Here is a 15,788-nt window from a genome sequence, read left to right as displayed (position 1 = left end):
ACAAGAACTGCTTTGTAATCTTCTTAAACAATTGCCCATGTACACTTACATAGAATCACAATATCTAGCACTTTGTGTTTCTTTATGACTATGGCACTCACTCTATCTCCTTTCTTAAATGGAAGCATTGCTTGAAACCTCTACCCAGAATTTGTCACCACAGATTATTATTATTAATGATTTTAGCTATTGATCATATTCTGCCATCAACAGATCCTGCTACTTCACACATAAAATTAATCATCACCTTCCTTCCAAAGGGAATTCTATCATTTTGGCATCAGCCCAAACTATAAACACCTGCAAAGCTCTCTGTTGCTTCAGGACACTTTGGGTATCTGAATTCCTTTTCAAATGCCCCTGAATGTTTCAGTGGTGGTGGAGATGGATAGCCTTTGAAACCCTTGATTCAGTAAATGAAAATATAATGAAATAATGGGAAGTTTTGAAATCTCTTGCTTGGCTTTATATGCATATTACTGTTAAGTTGGGAATTCCTATTTGGGATTAGTATTAAATCCCCTGTTTATTCACCCCTTCGTGCTGAACTACTTGTTATGACTGCATATGATTTTTCCGATCACTCTTATAACTATGACCCAAGTGCTCTTCCTACAAGCCCAATCTTAACTTGAACAAAGTCTCTAAGGGGTGTAGAAACCATTTCTTGTCCCAATTATGCATGTGTCTTGACTTTTATAATCCCTGTTTGCTCAGTTTCACATGCATCAAATTCATGATCCCGATGAAGGTCTTCTAGACTGTCAATCACGCAGCTCCATCCTGCCCTCATCATCAGCTCTTTCCTCTGTAACCTCTCCTCATCCGGAAGTGCTTCCTAATCCATGGTCGTCTAAATCAAACTTACATCTTTCCTACATTGATGCTTCCAGTGGTGGAAAGAGCTACACTGCTAAAATTGAATTGCAACTGCATTCAAGACTGCAAACCTGCCAATTCAGACTTCCAGGACAATGTCCTATGTTCTGCAATCAGTATGTATGTATGATGCAAACTAATGTTGCCCCTATGGACCTTTGTTTGGAAAAATGTCAATGTTGCAAAATGAGGTAATGTTAATTTTAAAAATCTTTATTAGGTTCAATGGGCCTGTTAAGATTACATTGGTAATTCCATGTTAAGGAATGCTATTATTCACAATGTGTATGCTAAAAAAGATTATTGGTGTATCCTCAGATTTTGTACTTAATGCACATTCTGTTTAATGCACAATCACTATCTTGTAAATTGTTCTCTAACTTTGTTCTAGGTGTGTTTTGACGGTCCTGCGAAATTGAATTAATCTTGGTGAACAATTAGTTAAATGATTTATGCCATTATTGTCATACTTGGTCTCAGTGTTCTTCGTTCCTTGCTTTTTAAAACTATTCAGTCAAATAAATATAAAGGCACACATGCCTAACTTAATAGTACGAAAGGAGAAGATGACAGGTGCATGCATGTTTTTATTAATTTCCTAAGTACTGTGTGACTATTATGCAATTGTATTAGGTCAGAACTGCCCAATCCTGTTTCTGGAGATCTACTGTACTGTAGGTTTTCATTTCAGCCCTAATGAGGTGTGCTTTGTTAGGGTTGGAGTGAAAACCTACAGGACGATAGCTCTCCAGGAACAGGGTTGTGCAGCCCTGTATTAGGCTATGATTTGTTCATCAGGTTTAGTATTTATCAATTTATTTTAGATGTGTCATCAGCTGAATTATTTTTTGGAAACACGTGGTCATATACAAGACGCTTTTATACGTAAAGGTTATTTGAATAGGTAGCCATTTGGTGTCCAAACACGAGTACATCGTTTTGGTCTTCAGTTTTATTTCCTTCCCACTAAAATTTCAGAAATGACTGGCAGCATAGCACACAACGCAAAGATAGTAATATTCATAACGTAGGCGGGGATGTTAGATTTAGGGGGTGGTACTTTAAAATATTGATGCTGATTTGACCAATAGAATTCAAGTAGTACATTTAATAACCAACCACACCAGCGATAGAGATTCAATCCCACCCCATATAATTAAACAGGACACGAGCGTGTTAGCCTGTTGTCAGTTTTCAGAGATAGGTGGCAGTTTGAGAGAATTGAGGCGGAAAACCTTGCTACTAAGTTGGTAGCCATAATATTATTAACCGATGCTTGAATTAATATTTTGGTTTGTAAACCGACAATAAGATGTAGAGTTCATAGTAGTTTACTATTGTTGATGGTTCTGGCCGAACTTCTGTCCAGAAGACACGAAAAAGAGCATGATCGTCACAAAAGAAATTATTCTCTCTGCAGCGGAGACAAGAGTGCTGTGGATAAGCTAACGTTATTCATGTCAATCACTAGCTTTGCTGCTAGCTAGTTTGTAGGTTTCGTTTATAGACTAAGTTTCAAGGAAACTTAAAATAAAAACTTAACGTTTAGATAGCAAGCGAATGCTTTTATACGAAGAGGCGAAACACTGGCTAGCTAACTTTGAAGCTCGGTCTTGAGAAGTTGCGTGTGTTCCGATTCAAGTAGCCTTCGGCGAGGATGTCGTGCCGTAGCGGAATGGGGGTGATAAGGGGGGGCACCACAGGTCTACAACCTCTAAGAGCCACGGTTCCATTCCAGCTACATAACAAAACGCAGCCGGGCCCGAGAGATGCCAAGACAGGTAAAAGAAGCCACTTCTGGGTATGCACAAAACACAAAGGGTCTGCTTTTGTGGGGTCAGCGTGCCGAAAGAGCTAAGTTGGTTAGCAACGTACCAATAATTAATGTCACTTGTTAGCTTTCTAGCCCTCTAGCAAGCCTGCATACAGCAACTGGTTATATTACTATAACGTTATAAAATAGGAGAAGAATGGCCTTCGATTAAATCCAGTAAAGCATGGTAGCTTGCTAGCTAACTAATGTTCAAGTCTAAGTGCTATTGTTGATGCCAAGTTGCTAGCTACAATGAATTATGCATCTGTTGGGTCAGAAAGTTCGCGGGGCTTGTATTTCGGTAAGCTTGACCGTATATCGTCCAGAAACACAACTTCAACAAAATAAAATTGAGAAAGTATCGGCTCTAGTTCTCATTACAATAACTTATGTCTACTTTGTTTATCTCTGTATGACACAGCCTGCTAAGAAACTGTTGGACGAAAGCAACCTTAAAACAATTGTGATAGTTAAACTTTAAAAAATCGTTTTAACAGTTTAAATATTCTAATACTTATGTCTGCCTCTAGTGTTTTGTCCTGCGGCTCAGTTTAATTGCAGTGATGTTTTTCATCATTCATGGCCGTAAAACAGACCTTTATGTGTCTAGGGCTGTGATGCATTTTCTATAATTTTAGAATGTTCGTCGACTGAAATGTGAATATTGAAAAATATGCAGGAATATTTTAATAATTAGTGATGACGACAATGCAAATGATCACTCGTATAGGGGGTTGCAGTGCGAGCTTGTTAGCTGCACTGTTCTGGCAGATATTTGTACCAGAGAGCTAGTTTTAGTGCTCATGTATGTGCAACCTTAACCATTTTATTTGACGGTTTGCTGTTTATTTCACGTCATCTAGAATTTAATTAATGCATAAAGTCCTCCAGTACAATAGGCATCTATGTGATTGTCACGACAGCACTCAGTTTTACATTTGTATTTCGTTTTTTAGCAGACACGCTCATCCACAATGTGTGTGTGTTCAACTAAATACAATGTTTATCTAGTTTTGTACCAGGGTTCACTTTGCAAAGTCGGAAAGCGTAACCTTATAAATACAGAATGTGGCTGTGCTCTTGAACAAATTCCCACACAAACAGGAAGATCCATCTCATGTCCAATTGTAGAGAACACACATTTCCCCATGCTCATCTTGCACGCCCTGACCCTCAGGAGTGTAAGGCCATGATTCAGGGGTCCAGGCCTGCGTCATACTGCAAGTTCTTGGCTGTGGCCGAACTTTCTTTGCATCAGCAGGGTGTATTTTTACATTCTGTCAGCAGAGGGTGAAGGGTCTTTGTGGTGGTGGGCGGAAGTGCCACAAAATGATAGCCATAACATTGCATAACTGATCTGCTCCCTGCTACACCACTTGCACCTGTTGAAGATTATCCAGTAGGTGATTATTTATATGTTTATATATAGGTACTCAGCAAGAAGCTGATGGGCTTTATTTATGAATGACAGAACTTATGTTTGTCCATTCTTAAGTACATAGCTTAATTCCACCCCAGTTCCACAGCCTTTATTTTGGAAATTTCATGTGATTAAACTATCATGTTACAAGGAATCTTGTTCACAAGTCAGCTGGCTCTAGTCCCATCACTTGTTTCAACAAAGTGTCCAGTAATGCCAGGAATGAACCACAACTACATGTTCGTTGGGCTTCAGGTGACTACAGGAACGTCCTCTCACCGAGCAGTCATTTTAGTGTTCCGCAAAAAGCTCTGAGAACTTCACTGGTTGTGTGATTGTGTGGGATAAGAGATAACTTCCTGACTCGTTACTTAAGGGTGGCACTGGTTGTCCAAGCAAGAAGAGTGGTGAACTGCCACACTTCCTTCTCTTGTGCCATGCCATACAATTAATTTTTCCCTGCTCTGAAAAGCTATGAGCACTGTGCTGTTTTACACAGGTACTTCATTGATTTTCACTTGAATGATGCCCGGGTACTTCCAAGGTTTAAAATGACTAGGTTTGAATTTCACCACAATCTCTTAAAACCGAGTGGCTATTGTCTGTCCAGGCACTAAAGTGACCGTGTTACAAGTAAGCGCCTTTGGCAGAAGTGCCCATTCCCAATGAAAGTGCCCATGACCAGTATGGTACTGTAGCTACAAGTTAAAAACTGATGGCTTGCTATAATAGCTACATATTTCAAAAAATGGTTATTCCACACTGAGGTTACTGCCTGAATTGTGTTGTTTATACACGATAATATACAGTACATAATTCACCATTTTGATATAGTTTTGTTATTTTGTAGGTCAGTAGCTCATCTGATTTTTGCTTAATTTGGCCATATTACTACCATGACTTCTTGTGTCCACCCAGCTGTATTTCAGGTGAATTGTTCAATCAATTTTGTCATATATGACTAGATTACAGCATTTTGCTGTAGATCCATTATTTCTGTGAACTGTGTGGCATACACGCCAATGTTATCATCATGATGCTGTGAAGCTCCCATCCCACTGTTCCTCACTTCCTACATTGTTTGCATACAACCTTTTCCCTCTTAATCAGCTGAGAAGACCAAATTGCGACCCCCAAAACCAAGCATCCGTCGTACACTGTCTCTTGACACCATCGTTGGACCCTACCTGCAGGGCCAGTGGCCAAAGGAGCTGGACAGCCAGGGGATCTACTGCATGAACGACAAGGCCACACAGGTGATTAACTTGGCGCCCCTCTCCTGGGAGGTCCAGGACCCTCCAACATCTTGCAAGCATTTGTCTAGTTTACGTCCTCTCAGTAATGCACACAATTTCCTTTGGTCTTTCGCACAAACTTTCTTACATCACATCCTCTCTGACTTAGCACCAAAGTGGAAGTTGTGTGACTTGCTCTGCAGAGCCTCAGAACGATCAAGTTCATGCAATTTGTATTAGGGCCTATGTAATGAAAATGGTCTTTTTTTTGCTTGTTCTTGGTTTTTTTTGCTTGTTCATCTTTTAAAGCTGTTAAAAGATGCATTTAAAAGTGAAATGGGAATTATTTTCATCGTAGCAGATAATTTTGCCTTGCTGAAAGGTATAGTTCACTTTCAGTTTCGATTATTGTATTGTTTTTACATGGCCTGGACAGTTTTTGGGTGCTATGAAGGGTATTTTCTTGACATTAAGAGAAAACCCTAATTAAAATCCTCATCTTTAAATTGTAATTGAACACTGGCACGACATGCTCACAGCACAGACAGAACAATAAATGATCAGTGTATTTGTACTTATTTTAAACAAGTAATGGAAAGCTCACACCATATTACAGCCTAGATCAGTTGGAAAAAGAAAGCTTAAAAAGAAAGCTTTGCTTCATCAACCAGTGCTGAAATTCTGAAAGACTGTCTGGGTGTTTGACCCGAAACAAGATTGTAGTCTGAATGTAGAATACCTCACGATTGTATTCCAGGCTTAACGGGGACTGGCACTGGACTTTAAATTGCAAACCACACGTTAAGGAAAAGTTCAATGCCCAAATGTCTTTGGTTCAATTCTGGGGAGCATCTGGAAAATCTTGTTGAGTGTAGAAGTTCTCCAGGAATCATCAATGTTCATATCATCTTAGGGCAGGTTTCACCCATTAGTGCCAATTTTTTGAAGAGACTGAAACCAGCTAACAATTATTACATTTAAAATACAACATTTTAAATAAACATTTCCCACCTTCTATTATCTATTAAAAACTATTATCTGTTTTTGGTGGACATGTCAATGTTTTATCACATTGGCTAATACACTACACTAAGTATGGATCATAAGTGTCAACAGACATAAATGCGACACTGTCATGCACCTGATTAGGTGGTAATTGAATGGGTAATCGCAGTGTAATCACAAAAGCAACAATAAGTAAGGTTAGATGCTGATCAGAAATGAATGGATGCAGACTTGCGGTCTGTAAAGTCAGCAGTTCATAACCCTTGCAGGAGAGAGAGCGAGCAGGGGCAGTAAACCGATACTGTGTGGCTTTTGCAGAGCTGCTGAAGAGGTGGCTTTGCGGGCACAGCGAGCGCGACATCGCCGTCGCGAAGCAGCGTCACCGAGTCAGTTGTTGTGCCTCTGAATAAATTTTGTCGAGGGGCGGTCAAGCGGTCTTAGCTCTTTCCAGAGCTTTGCCGACGGACGTTCACTCGCGGCTCGCGCCGAGACGCTTTCCGACGCGCGTTTCCCAGAGCGGCTTCTTTTCGAGAGGGTCGGCGGCCCAGCCGAGGACACGCGGGACGGCGCACGTATTGTTTGCCACTTTGGATAAAATGTGTCCGGCAAATTAAGTGTAATGTAATGTAAAGAGAAGCGGTGGGGAGTCTGCGTTTCCTGAGGGGACCGACCCGAGTGAAACCGCGGGCGCACGAGAAACGCATCAGTCAGCTGACGGGGCTTTTCGTCCGACCAGAGCTGCGCCCTCCTCGCTGCAGATGACAGCCGCGCGCCCACATCCTCCCGGCGAGGACGCGTCGAGCGCGCAGGGGCTGCGGGTGCGAGGCCTGGGAGCTTCAGCTTTTGAAGAGGCATCCTCTCGAGTCTTGTTTTTCTTTTTTGCTTTCTCTCTCTCTCTCCCCCTCCCCCTCGTATTTTCGCAAAAAAAAGAAGAAAAAAAAAAAAGCTATCTTTTGATCCGTTCCGCGAGTTTGCAGTGATAAAGCCACTACACAGCAGGTGCTGAACTGACACCTGGGCGTGTGACACTGCTCGGATGCATCACTGCCGTATTCAAATAAACCACTCGAGCAGTAGTTTCAGGAGGACGGTGCCCCATGCAAACTGTTTTGACTTCTCGTCAACCAGATGTTCACTTCAGTTACATGCAGATCAGATGGTCCCAAGTATGCACGTTATGTTGATTGTTATGAGACCCGGTGTTCTTTCTGTGATTTCAGAAGAGGCCTCTGCCTTTTGCTCCACATGAGTCATGTTAAGCTAGGCTTATTAAATGAGATTTTATTTCATTAGTAGTTTTTATCCGTCGTCATTGCCAGCATTTGATCAGCCTAAAATGGTCTCGTCTGTGGTGTGCACCATAATTGCTTGTTTGTCTTCGCTGATTGGATGCTTATGTAGGACGGTAGACCGCTGAGATGATGCGCCGGTTGATGTCGGTGGTTCGGCTTTCTCTTCTCTCCGCAGACGCCCTCTTCGTGGACAGAGGAAGTTCAGGGCAAAAGGGCGGGCGGGGTGCACAAGCGCTCCGCGTCCTGGGGCAGCGCCGAACACCTAAGAGAGGCGAGTACCCCCCACTCCAGACCATCTCGGCCATTCCTGCCGCTCATTCGCTTCCATTTTATCACAAGATGAGCAATTGTTTGAAAACCAAAACGGCTTTGATTCCTGGCTACTATTACCTATTGATTTATTTATTGCGGGTTTTCTTGCCAAATGGTAGAAATGAAAACTAAGCTTAGGTATCAATTGTTTTCCATTATGTTTGTAAAACAGTCATGGGGGCCATGGCAGTCGTTTGTCAAGGTAGAATTTAACCATTTGCCAAATATTCTAAACCTTTATCAAATTCTTATTTAAACTAAATGACAAGCACCCTGATATTTACTTGTAGTTGAAAACTACAAGTAAATATTGGATTTTTAATGTTTTCTGTCAAGAATACATGCTAGTTATACATGTCACCAAAGTTTTACAGTCACAAATAACTGTATAATAACAATAAGAGACAATAAGAGTCCAACGTGACTCTGCTTTTGAGATGATGTCCCCTGACTAGGAAACAGATGAAGCACAGTGTTGGTGGTGCGGTGCAGGATGGGATAGGCTGACTAGCACGTCCTCTTTAATTTCCCTGTAGATCGCTAAGCTGAAACAGCAGCTGCAGCAGCGCTCCAAGCAGGGGTCCCGCGGGGGCCGCGACAGAGAGCGGCACCCCCCGCCCCTATCTGGGAGCCATTCCCCCGGGGCCACGCAGGTACTGCACAAAGCACTCGCACTCCATTTCTTACACACTCGTTTCGCTTGTTCTAACCACTTCCCTTTCTCTTAGAGTGAGTGTGCTTGCAGTGGTGTGCATGCGTACGTGTGAGGGTTGTTATATATTCACCCTCGGTTTGGTAACTTGGTCAATGATATTACTAGATATTACTAGCCGTACACAAAGGCCATTTGTGGTCATTGTTACCAGTAATCTCCAGCATTTTTGAACTGTAACCTCAATGCATTTCTGCTTTTTTTTTTTTTTTTTTCAATGGATGTTTATTCCATTTGAGGCAGTGTGATCATAATGTGCTCAGTATGGTGAGCTGAGGACAGGATTTCAAAATGTAATGGGGAACACTGATTTTGAAATTCATACTGGTGTGTGTGTGTGTGTGTGTGTGCGTGCAGGGCAGGAGGAGGAAGAATTTGAGAGCATAACAAATTGTCATTTTAGGATGCTTTTCAGTTTTTGCAGCCCGATATGTAAAACAGCGGAACATATATTTTTGGAAGCCGTGGTTTCGCATATGGTTGTAGCAAAGTGTTACACGCCCAGCAATTGGTATGCTTGAATACCTTATTGTCTATTGTATGAAGAGAGAGCACATTTACTCCTTGGTTTTGTAAGCAGGCAAGTAGTGCCTTTTGTTTCAAGATAGTTTGTATTCTAAAAGAAGTCCCCTTAGATTTTCCTTTTCTTGTGGGCCTGTGTCTTTGAGAATTACAATCGACTTTGTAAGCTTGACTGATATCGACTGCCTCCTGCCTTTTCAGCCCACTAGACTCTGGCCAGGCCAGGCCAGTACCACTTTCTCACTTTTTTAAATAACATTTGAAATGTGCATTTGTCACCCCCTGTAAGAGTTCTTTAAGCTTTTGAATGTCAGCCCAACGAAGGCGATGGGTCAGGCGCACCGTTTTTGATAAACGCCTGTCCAAGCAGCCCCTTGCCCTGGGTGTGTGTGCGCGACGCAGAAGAAGCAAAGCAAACTCTTCCTGATGAAGAAACCCGAAATCTGGAAGCAGTCACTTGCCCCCCGGGTGGCTTTGAAAGCAGAGGGGAAGTGAGGGTGCAGCAGTGCGCACACCGAGAGCGGAACTGGGCGCACGGGCCTGGGCCGCACGCCAGGGCTTCAGACGGCCAGCGCTAGGGGGGCCGCCGCTCCCAGAGAGAGCAGCGACGGGAGGGGGGGGGGTGTTGGAACCCCCCCCCCCCCCCTCCAAAACCCCCCCAGGTGGACCGGCCCTCGGAAGGTTTGCACGCTCTCAGAAAAGCGTGTCAGGAGGAAATGAATCAGGTCCCGGAGTGAAGCAACAGGAAAACGAGAGATATAAAAACACACTTCTGCTTTTTTGTTTTTTTTCTTCTCTCCGCCGTTGCCTTTGCGCCGCTGCCTGCCCTCCTCGGCGATGCGTGCCTGCGGACACGGTCTAACGACCGGCCAACGGCGAAGTGAGAACAAACAAGTTGCGTTAGGACGGGGGGGGGGGGGGGAGAAAAGGGTCATTATGAGCTTAAAGGAAGTGCCCTCTCCGTAGAGCGGGCACAAGGCTTCTCTGTGTAACGGCGGCGTGCGTCCGCTCTTTCTGCCAGACGATGCCCCTGCCCATACCCCTGACGCCCCTCAGCAAGCTGACGCCCCGCCTGCGCCACAGCGTGGAGGGGCTCAACCAGGAGCTGGAGGGGGTGTTTGTGTGCGGGACGCCTGACGAGCAACACCGGGTGAGCTGACCCCCGGCCCACGGCCTGCCTGGCCGGCCAGCCGGGACCTCTGCATTGGTGCCAAAAGTCTGCTTTGGCTGTACCTGTAACTGATCAACCGTGAAACTCGTTCTGATTTCCCTCGACTTGAAGGTCCACTTGCCACTGTTACTGCTGTAGCCGTCGGGCCGGTGGTCCTCAGTCCTGGTCCTGGAGAGCCGCGAGGCCTGCTGGCTTCTGCTGTAGCTCAGCACTCGAGCAGCACAGCGAATGATCGGTTTAAAGCAGTTGATTACAAGACTAACTCGGGTCACCTCGTTTCTTGGGTCTGAATCGGTTGCTATCTTCGGCCGAAAAACAAAAACTGGCAGGCTCTGTGGCTCTCCAGGACCAGAACTGAGGATAACTGGATTCTAGGATTCATGAGGATTCTAAAGTCCTTGTTTTGCTGTGGTGTGACTGACGACTGACTGGCTCTTTGTTTTCTTGGTCCTTAGTTTCTGGAAGTTCCAGATGGCCACAAAGCCCCCGTGCCCCCCCAGAGTTGCAGCAGCGGCGGGTCCCAGAGCGACCCCTCCCCTGCGCTCCTCTCGACGACCTCCTCCCCGTGCTCCTCCCTCTCCCCCTGCGCCCTCGGGGACGCGGCCACGGATACGGACACGGACGCGGGTCAGTCTCGCCGCTCTCCCCCGCCGCCGAGCCCTTCTTTCCCCCCCCGAGATTTGGCCGTAAAGTGAAACCGCTTGAGTGTGTATTTCCTGTACTGCAGAGCTTGTAGACTGTGGGATGCTTGTAGCTTTGGCTGTAAAGTAAAACCGTCTGAGTCTGTGTCTCCTGTACTGGAGAACTCGTAGTCTGTGGGATTTTTGTACCTTTGGCCGTAAAGTGAAACCCCGCTTGTGTCTGTTTCCTTCTATACTGCAGAGCTCTTACGGAACGGGATGTTTGTAGCTTTGGATGTAAAGTGAAACTGCTTGAGTCTGTGTCTCCTGTGCAGTAGAGCTTGTGAGCTGTAGGATGCTTTTAACTTTGGCCATAAAGTGAAACCGCTTGTCTGTTTCCTCCCGTGCGGCAGAGCTCATTGGCTGCGGGATGCTGTGCCCGTCGCCTTCGCCGCCCCTGAGCAGCGCGGAGCCCTCCCCCCTGGAGCTGTCCTCCTCCCCGCGGCCCAACAAGAGCTACTCCTTCCAGAGGGAGCCCCCCGAGGGCTGTGAGAGAGTGCGCGTCTGCGAGGAGGCCCTGTGAGTTCAGGCTCCCGTGTGTGTGTGTGTCACTCATTCAGCAAACATGTGCACTCCCACACACACACCACGCACCTCTGAGCTCACACTGAACTTAGCCCTCTCCGCTGGAGCTTGCACATAAACACACATTCACCTGGTGACTGTTCAGTCATGAGGACAAAGTCGCTGATTTGAGACTTTACATTACATTACAGGCATTTAGCAGACGCTCTTATCCAGAGGGACTTACACAACTTTTTTACATAGCATTTTACATTGTATCCATTTATACAGCTGGATATATACTGAAGCAATTTCGGTTTCGGTTTCGGTACCTTGCTCAAGGGTACAACGGCAGTGTCCTACCCGGGAATCGAACCTGAAACCTTTCGGTTACAAGTCCAGTTCCTTACCCACTGTGCTACAATCTGTCCACTTTATACACAGCACCCTTACTTTAGGGCATGCGGCCTGCTTTGACTGACACCTGAAGGTGTGATGTCAGTACCCTGTGTCTTGGAGAGGAGTGGAGTGTGGAGAGGTGCCATGTTCGTGCATGTATCTGAGCTCTTTCCTAACTAGCCCTTCCCTTTACCCCCCAGCTCTCCCTGCCTGGGCCAGGCCTCCTTCCTCTCGTCCTGTCCCGACCCCAACAAGGTGAACTTCACCACCCACGGAGGCTCGGCCTTCTGCCCCGTCAGCCTGCTGAAGCCTCTCCTCCCCTCCATGGACATCTTGTTCCGAAGCCTCTCCGTCTCTCCCGTCACCGGCTGCTCGGGGCAGGGCGGGGCCGCCTACCAGCCGGCCCCGCCCGGGGTGGGTGTGTACCTGGGCCCCCTCTCAGACTCTGCCACCACTGCCATGTAAGGGGGCACGCCCTTGGGAGAGAGTAGACAAACGGCAAGGGTGGAGAGTCTACTGTTGGTTATGAGTGCGAGTGCCTCCCTGCGTTCCGTCTCATCACCAGTTGGTTTGACAATGCATCAAGGACTTCCTGATCGCTTGAGAATGATTGTGGCTCCAAAAAAGTGTTCTGGGGAGGGGGGTGGGGATGGGGAGTTACCATAATGATCAGGAAAAACTGTCTCACTTCTGAGTTGCCTCCACAGTTTTTTTTTCTGAGATGACACCAAAGCCACTGTGCTCTGCTTCTGTCGAGCCCACCAGCAGAATTGACCAATGAAGGATTTATCAGGGAATTTGTTTGATTGCCATACTCCCCCCCCCCTTGCAGAAAGAAAAAAAAAAAGAAAAAAGGTTGTTATTCGGTCATCAGGTCTTCCATCATCGGTTCGATGACGGTTTCTTAATTTCAGTTCATGTTCCCTTTTAGAGAAAAGGGCAGTGGATGAGAACTTGCTTCCCTGTATTGCCATCTACCACGTGCACTTCCATCCAGTGCACGTGGCAGATGGCCCTTGACTCAGTTTGTGGGCCTTTAGACAAACTGGTCTGATAGGGATAGCCGAGGAACTGACTTCTCTACTCTTCTCTTTTTTTTTTTTTTTTGAGACTCCTATTTTCTTCAACGAAAATACTGGACTATTGGGTAGGGGATATCTCTCACTCCGTAGCTGTGTGAAGATTTCTGAACAATGGTACGGAGGACATGCTCTCCTAGACTATTTTTCAGTTGCTTTGGAATGATGGAAACTGAAAACTTGTGGAAACCACTTTGTTGAGTTGTTAGGATGGTTTGATTAGCACTTCTAGAGGAAAGCTTTCCTCATTGGCTGGTACTTTAGCTTGGCCAGGGGAGTCCCTGAGACTTATATAGACTGAGCTCTTATATCTTTCTGCATTGTGCCTTTTGATGCCTGAATCTTTGATCACATTGCACATGATCATTCATAGCTAGATCATTGTGAAAATTTAAGAGAGCATGATGTTGGATGAGCTTCATCCAAAAACGTATCACAATTCAGTTGCTCAAGTTTCACTTAATACAGTAACATAATAGTGGAAGAGAATTATTAAGAAGCTATTTTCCCTCATGAATTTCCGGTCTTGTTCCCTGTTTTGATCTGTTTCAGGTTTCTTTTGGTTGCACTGATTCTCATTTTGAAAGTTGTAGTACCAGAGCTGAATCTTTTAATGCCATTTCAGTGTTTGAACAGGTAGCCCTTGGCTCTGCATTTACTGCAACCTCACTTAATAGGATATCTCTGGTACCTAACAGTTTATTGGCACCAATATGCCTCTTTGAGGGGTGTTTTCTTATGGTGAGTAAAACCTTTGAATCATTTATAATCCTATCAAATGTGTAAAAACATTTAAATGATCTTTTCAAATGGGGACACAAAGACCATAGATGCCAAATCTGGCCTTTTTAATATCTAAAGCTAATATTTATTTAGGATCTTCGGCTGAAAAGAAACGCGCACATTCTTTTTCCTTTTCCTACGTCATGCAACACGTATAGTGATGGATAGTCCTCTGCATTAAAAAATAGGCAGTAGTGGTCATTATTTTTTTGTCCATTTTAATATTTGCAACACTACCATTCCATTAAGGTGGTGAAAAGCATAAATTATTGTATGCATTTCAATGAATTTAGTACAGCAGTACTTTATGAAGTGCTTTTTTGTGAAGAGCTGTATGAATTGCATTGTCCTACTGAAGGTGGGAAGCAGTTGGCTAAGTTGAAAGTTTTGGTTAAAATGTTTTGCCTTGCTGTCGAGTCCAGGTTGTGTTCTGTCAAACATTGCCTTGATGAAGAAAACCTTTTGAAGGGGCATTTATGGCATTCTTTTGATCTGTTGAAATAAGAGCATATGGATTTGTAAGGAATTTCAGAGTTCAGAGCAGCATTGAAAACTTAAGTGGACTCAATACACACAATTTAACTGTGTGTATGGAGTGTGGTCTTCTACTCTGTTGTGAATGTACTTCAGTAATTGTTCATGTTTGAATCATTCATGTTTTTATTCTCTGCCAAGTGTATAGGGAGATTCGTTTTGAATAGAAATATTAACTGTCTTTTTTAATGGTAGAAGAATAAAATGTTTGCACAAAGGATTGTTGAGGTAGCAGTTCCTATTTTCATAGTTCACTCCAGTTTACCAGTGGAGTTAGGTGGAGGAATGTATTGTAGTTCTATCTTCAAATATATACTATATAAGCTAAAGTCATAACAATAGGGATCATTTTAGTTTATTTTCACGTTTGTCTTTACAAGTGATCTGAGAGAATTGAGTTTTTTGTTTTGTTCTACATTTCTAAGTGGGTGAGGCAGGGAGTTATTTGAGTGTGTTTGTATATGTATGACTGTATTCTACTAACCTTACAGAATTTCATTATGAAGCAAAAGCTTAACATGTAAGGGATTTTTGATGTATGGTGTAGACTGCATGACTGAGGCTAAGAAATTAGCCTAGTTGGCGTAGAATAGAAATTGGGTTGATTTGAATTCTGGGCCATCAGAATCTGCAGAAGGTCAGAATGTTGGTGATCAATCAGTTCATAAGTTTGGGCCCTGAACAGGCTACGAGTGTGCTTTTTTTGTTTGTTTTTTTACTTAATATAAATTTATATTGAAAATATTAAATATTTTTGCTTGATATTTTCTTTGTGTTAATTTTTGCATTGTTACTTTGTCTCTTACATGGTGTGCAATTTGTGAAGTATGAACACTTCACTGTCAATGAAAACATTTTGTTTCACATAGCACTGCATCTTAATACAAGGGGGAAGGTGACATGTGAAAAAATTTTATTGTACTGTTTAACATTTGTCGTCTTCAGTAAGAAATTGGGTTCTTGCAAGTCGCCGGCCAAAGGGGTAAATTATGTGTCCCGCATTTAGAAGCAAATGAGTGGCACATCTGTGATCCATCTGGCAGATGCCATTTTGTGTTACTGTGTCCTGTTCCTCTTGCAGCAAACATGTTCTTAGTGCTGGATCACCTAATCCAACACATTTTAAATGGGGCTCATATTTGGTAAGATATCCATAGCATACAGCAACACTGATCTTACAAGGAATCTGTGATCCAGACAGCCGGAGGATGTGCATTCCATTAAATTCGGTCATGTCAGAATTGGCAGTCACAGCTGGGTAGGCCCTATGATTTTTTTCTCAGCATATTGCTGTGCAAACGGTTGGCCAGTCACTGCAAGTGAAGTGGAAGAAGACAATTCTGCTCACACAGTCTCGATTGGTCAGTTGTATACAACTGGTGCGTTGTCCTGCATGTTTGCGTCATGTTGACATCAGCCTAGATGGTCTACAAAAGAAACCTTGATCC

The 15,788-nt window shown here is 44.1% G+C and overlaps 1 protein-coding gene across 1 annotated transcript; it reads left to right on the top strand.

Moving 5' to 3' along the window:
- The first annotated feature begins 2,052 nt into the window (after positions 1 to 2,052).
- LOC118221112 (protein FAM117A-like) lies at positions 2,053 to 12,791 on the top strand. Its single transcript, XM_035405841.1, has 8 exons — positions 2,053 to 2,660; positions 5,223 to 5,368; positions 7,820 to 7,915; positions 8,493 to 8,609; positions 10,212 to 10,340; positions 10,817 to 10,988; positions 11,395 to 11,560; positions 12,145 to 12,791. The coding sequence occupies exons 1-8, from the start codon at positions 2,537 to 2,539 to the stop codon at positions 12,407 to 12,409; spliced, it is 1,215 nt and encodes a 404-aa protein (XP_035261732.1). The 5' UTR covers positions 2,053 to 2,536; the 3' UTR covers positions 12,410 to 12,791.
- The last annotated feature ends 2,997 nt before the right edge of the window (positions 12,792 to 15,788 follow it).

The sequence above is a fragment of the Anguilla anguilla genome, chromosome 2 (genome assembly GCF_013347855.1).
Source record: "Anguilla anguilla isolate fAngAng1 chromosome 2, fAngAng1.pri, whole genome shotgun sequence".
NCBI lineage: Eukaryota > Metazoa > Chordata > Actinopteri > Anguilliformes > Anguillidae > Anguilla > Anguilla anguilla.
Note: the sequence above shows the minus strand (reverse complement) of the source record. Positions and strands in the feature narration are given on the sequence as shown.

Excerpts from the sequence above, each read along its gene's own strand:
- LOC118221112 (XM_035405841.1), top strand. The coding sequence starts at position 2,537 with ATGTCGTGCCGTAGCGGAATGGGGGTGATAAGGGGGGGCACCACAGGT. Across the intron at positions 7,916-8,492 it reads GCGCCGAACACCTAAGAGAG|ATCGCTAAGCTGAAACAGCA; the intron begins GCGAGTACCCCC and ends ATTTCCCTGTAG. Across the intron at positions 10,989-11,394 it reads GGATACGGACACGGACGCGG|AGCTCATTGGCTGCGGGATG; the intron begins GTCAGTCTCGCC and ends CCCGTGCGGCAG.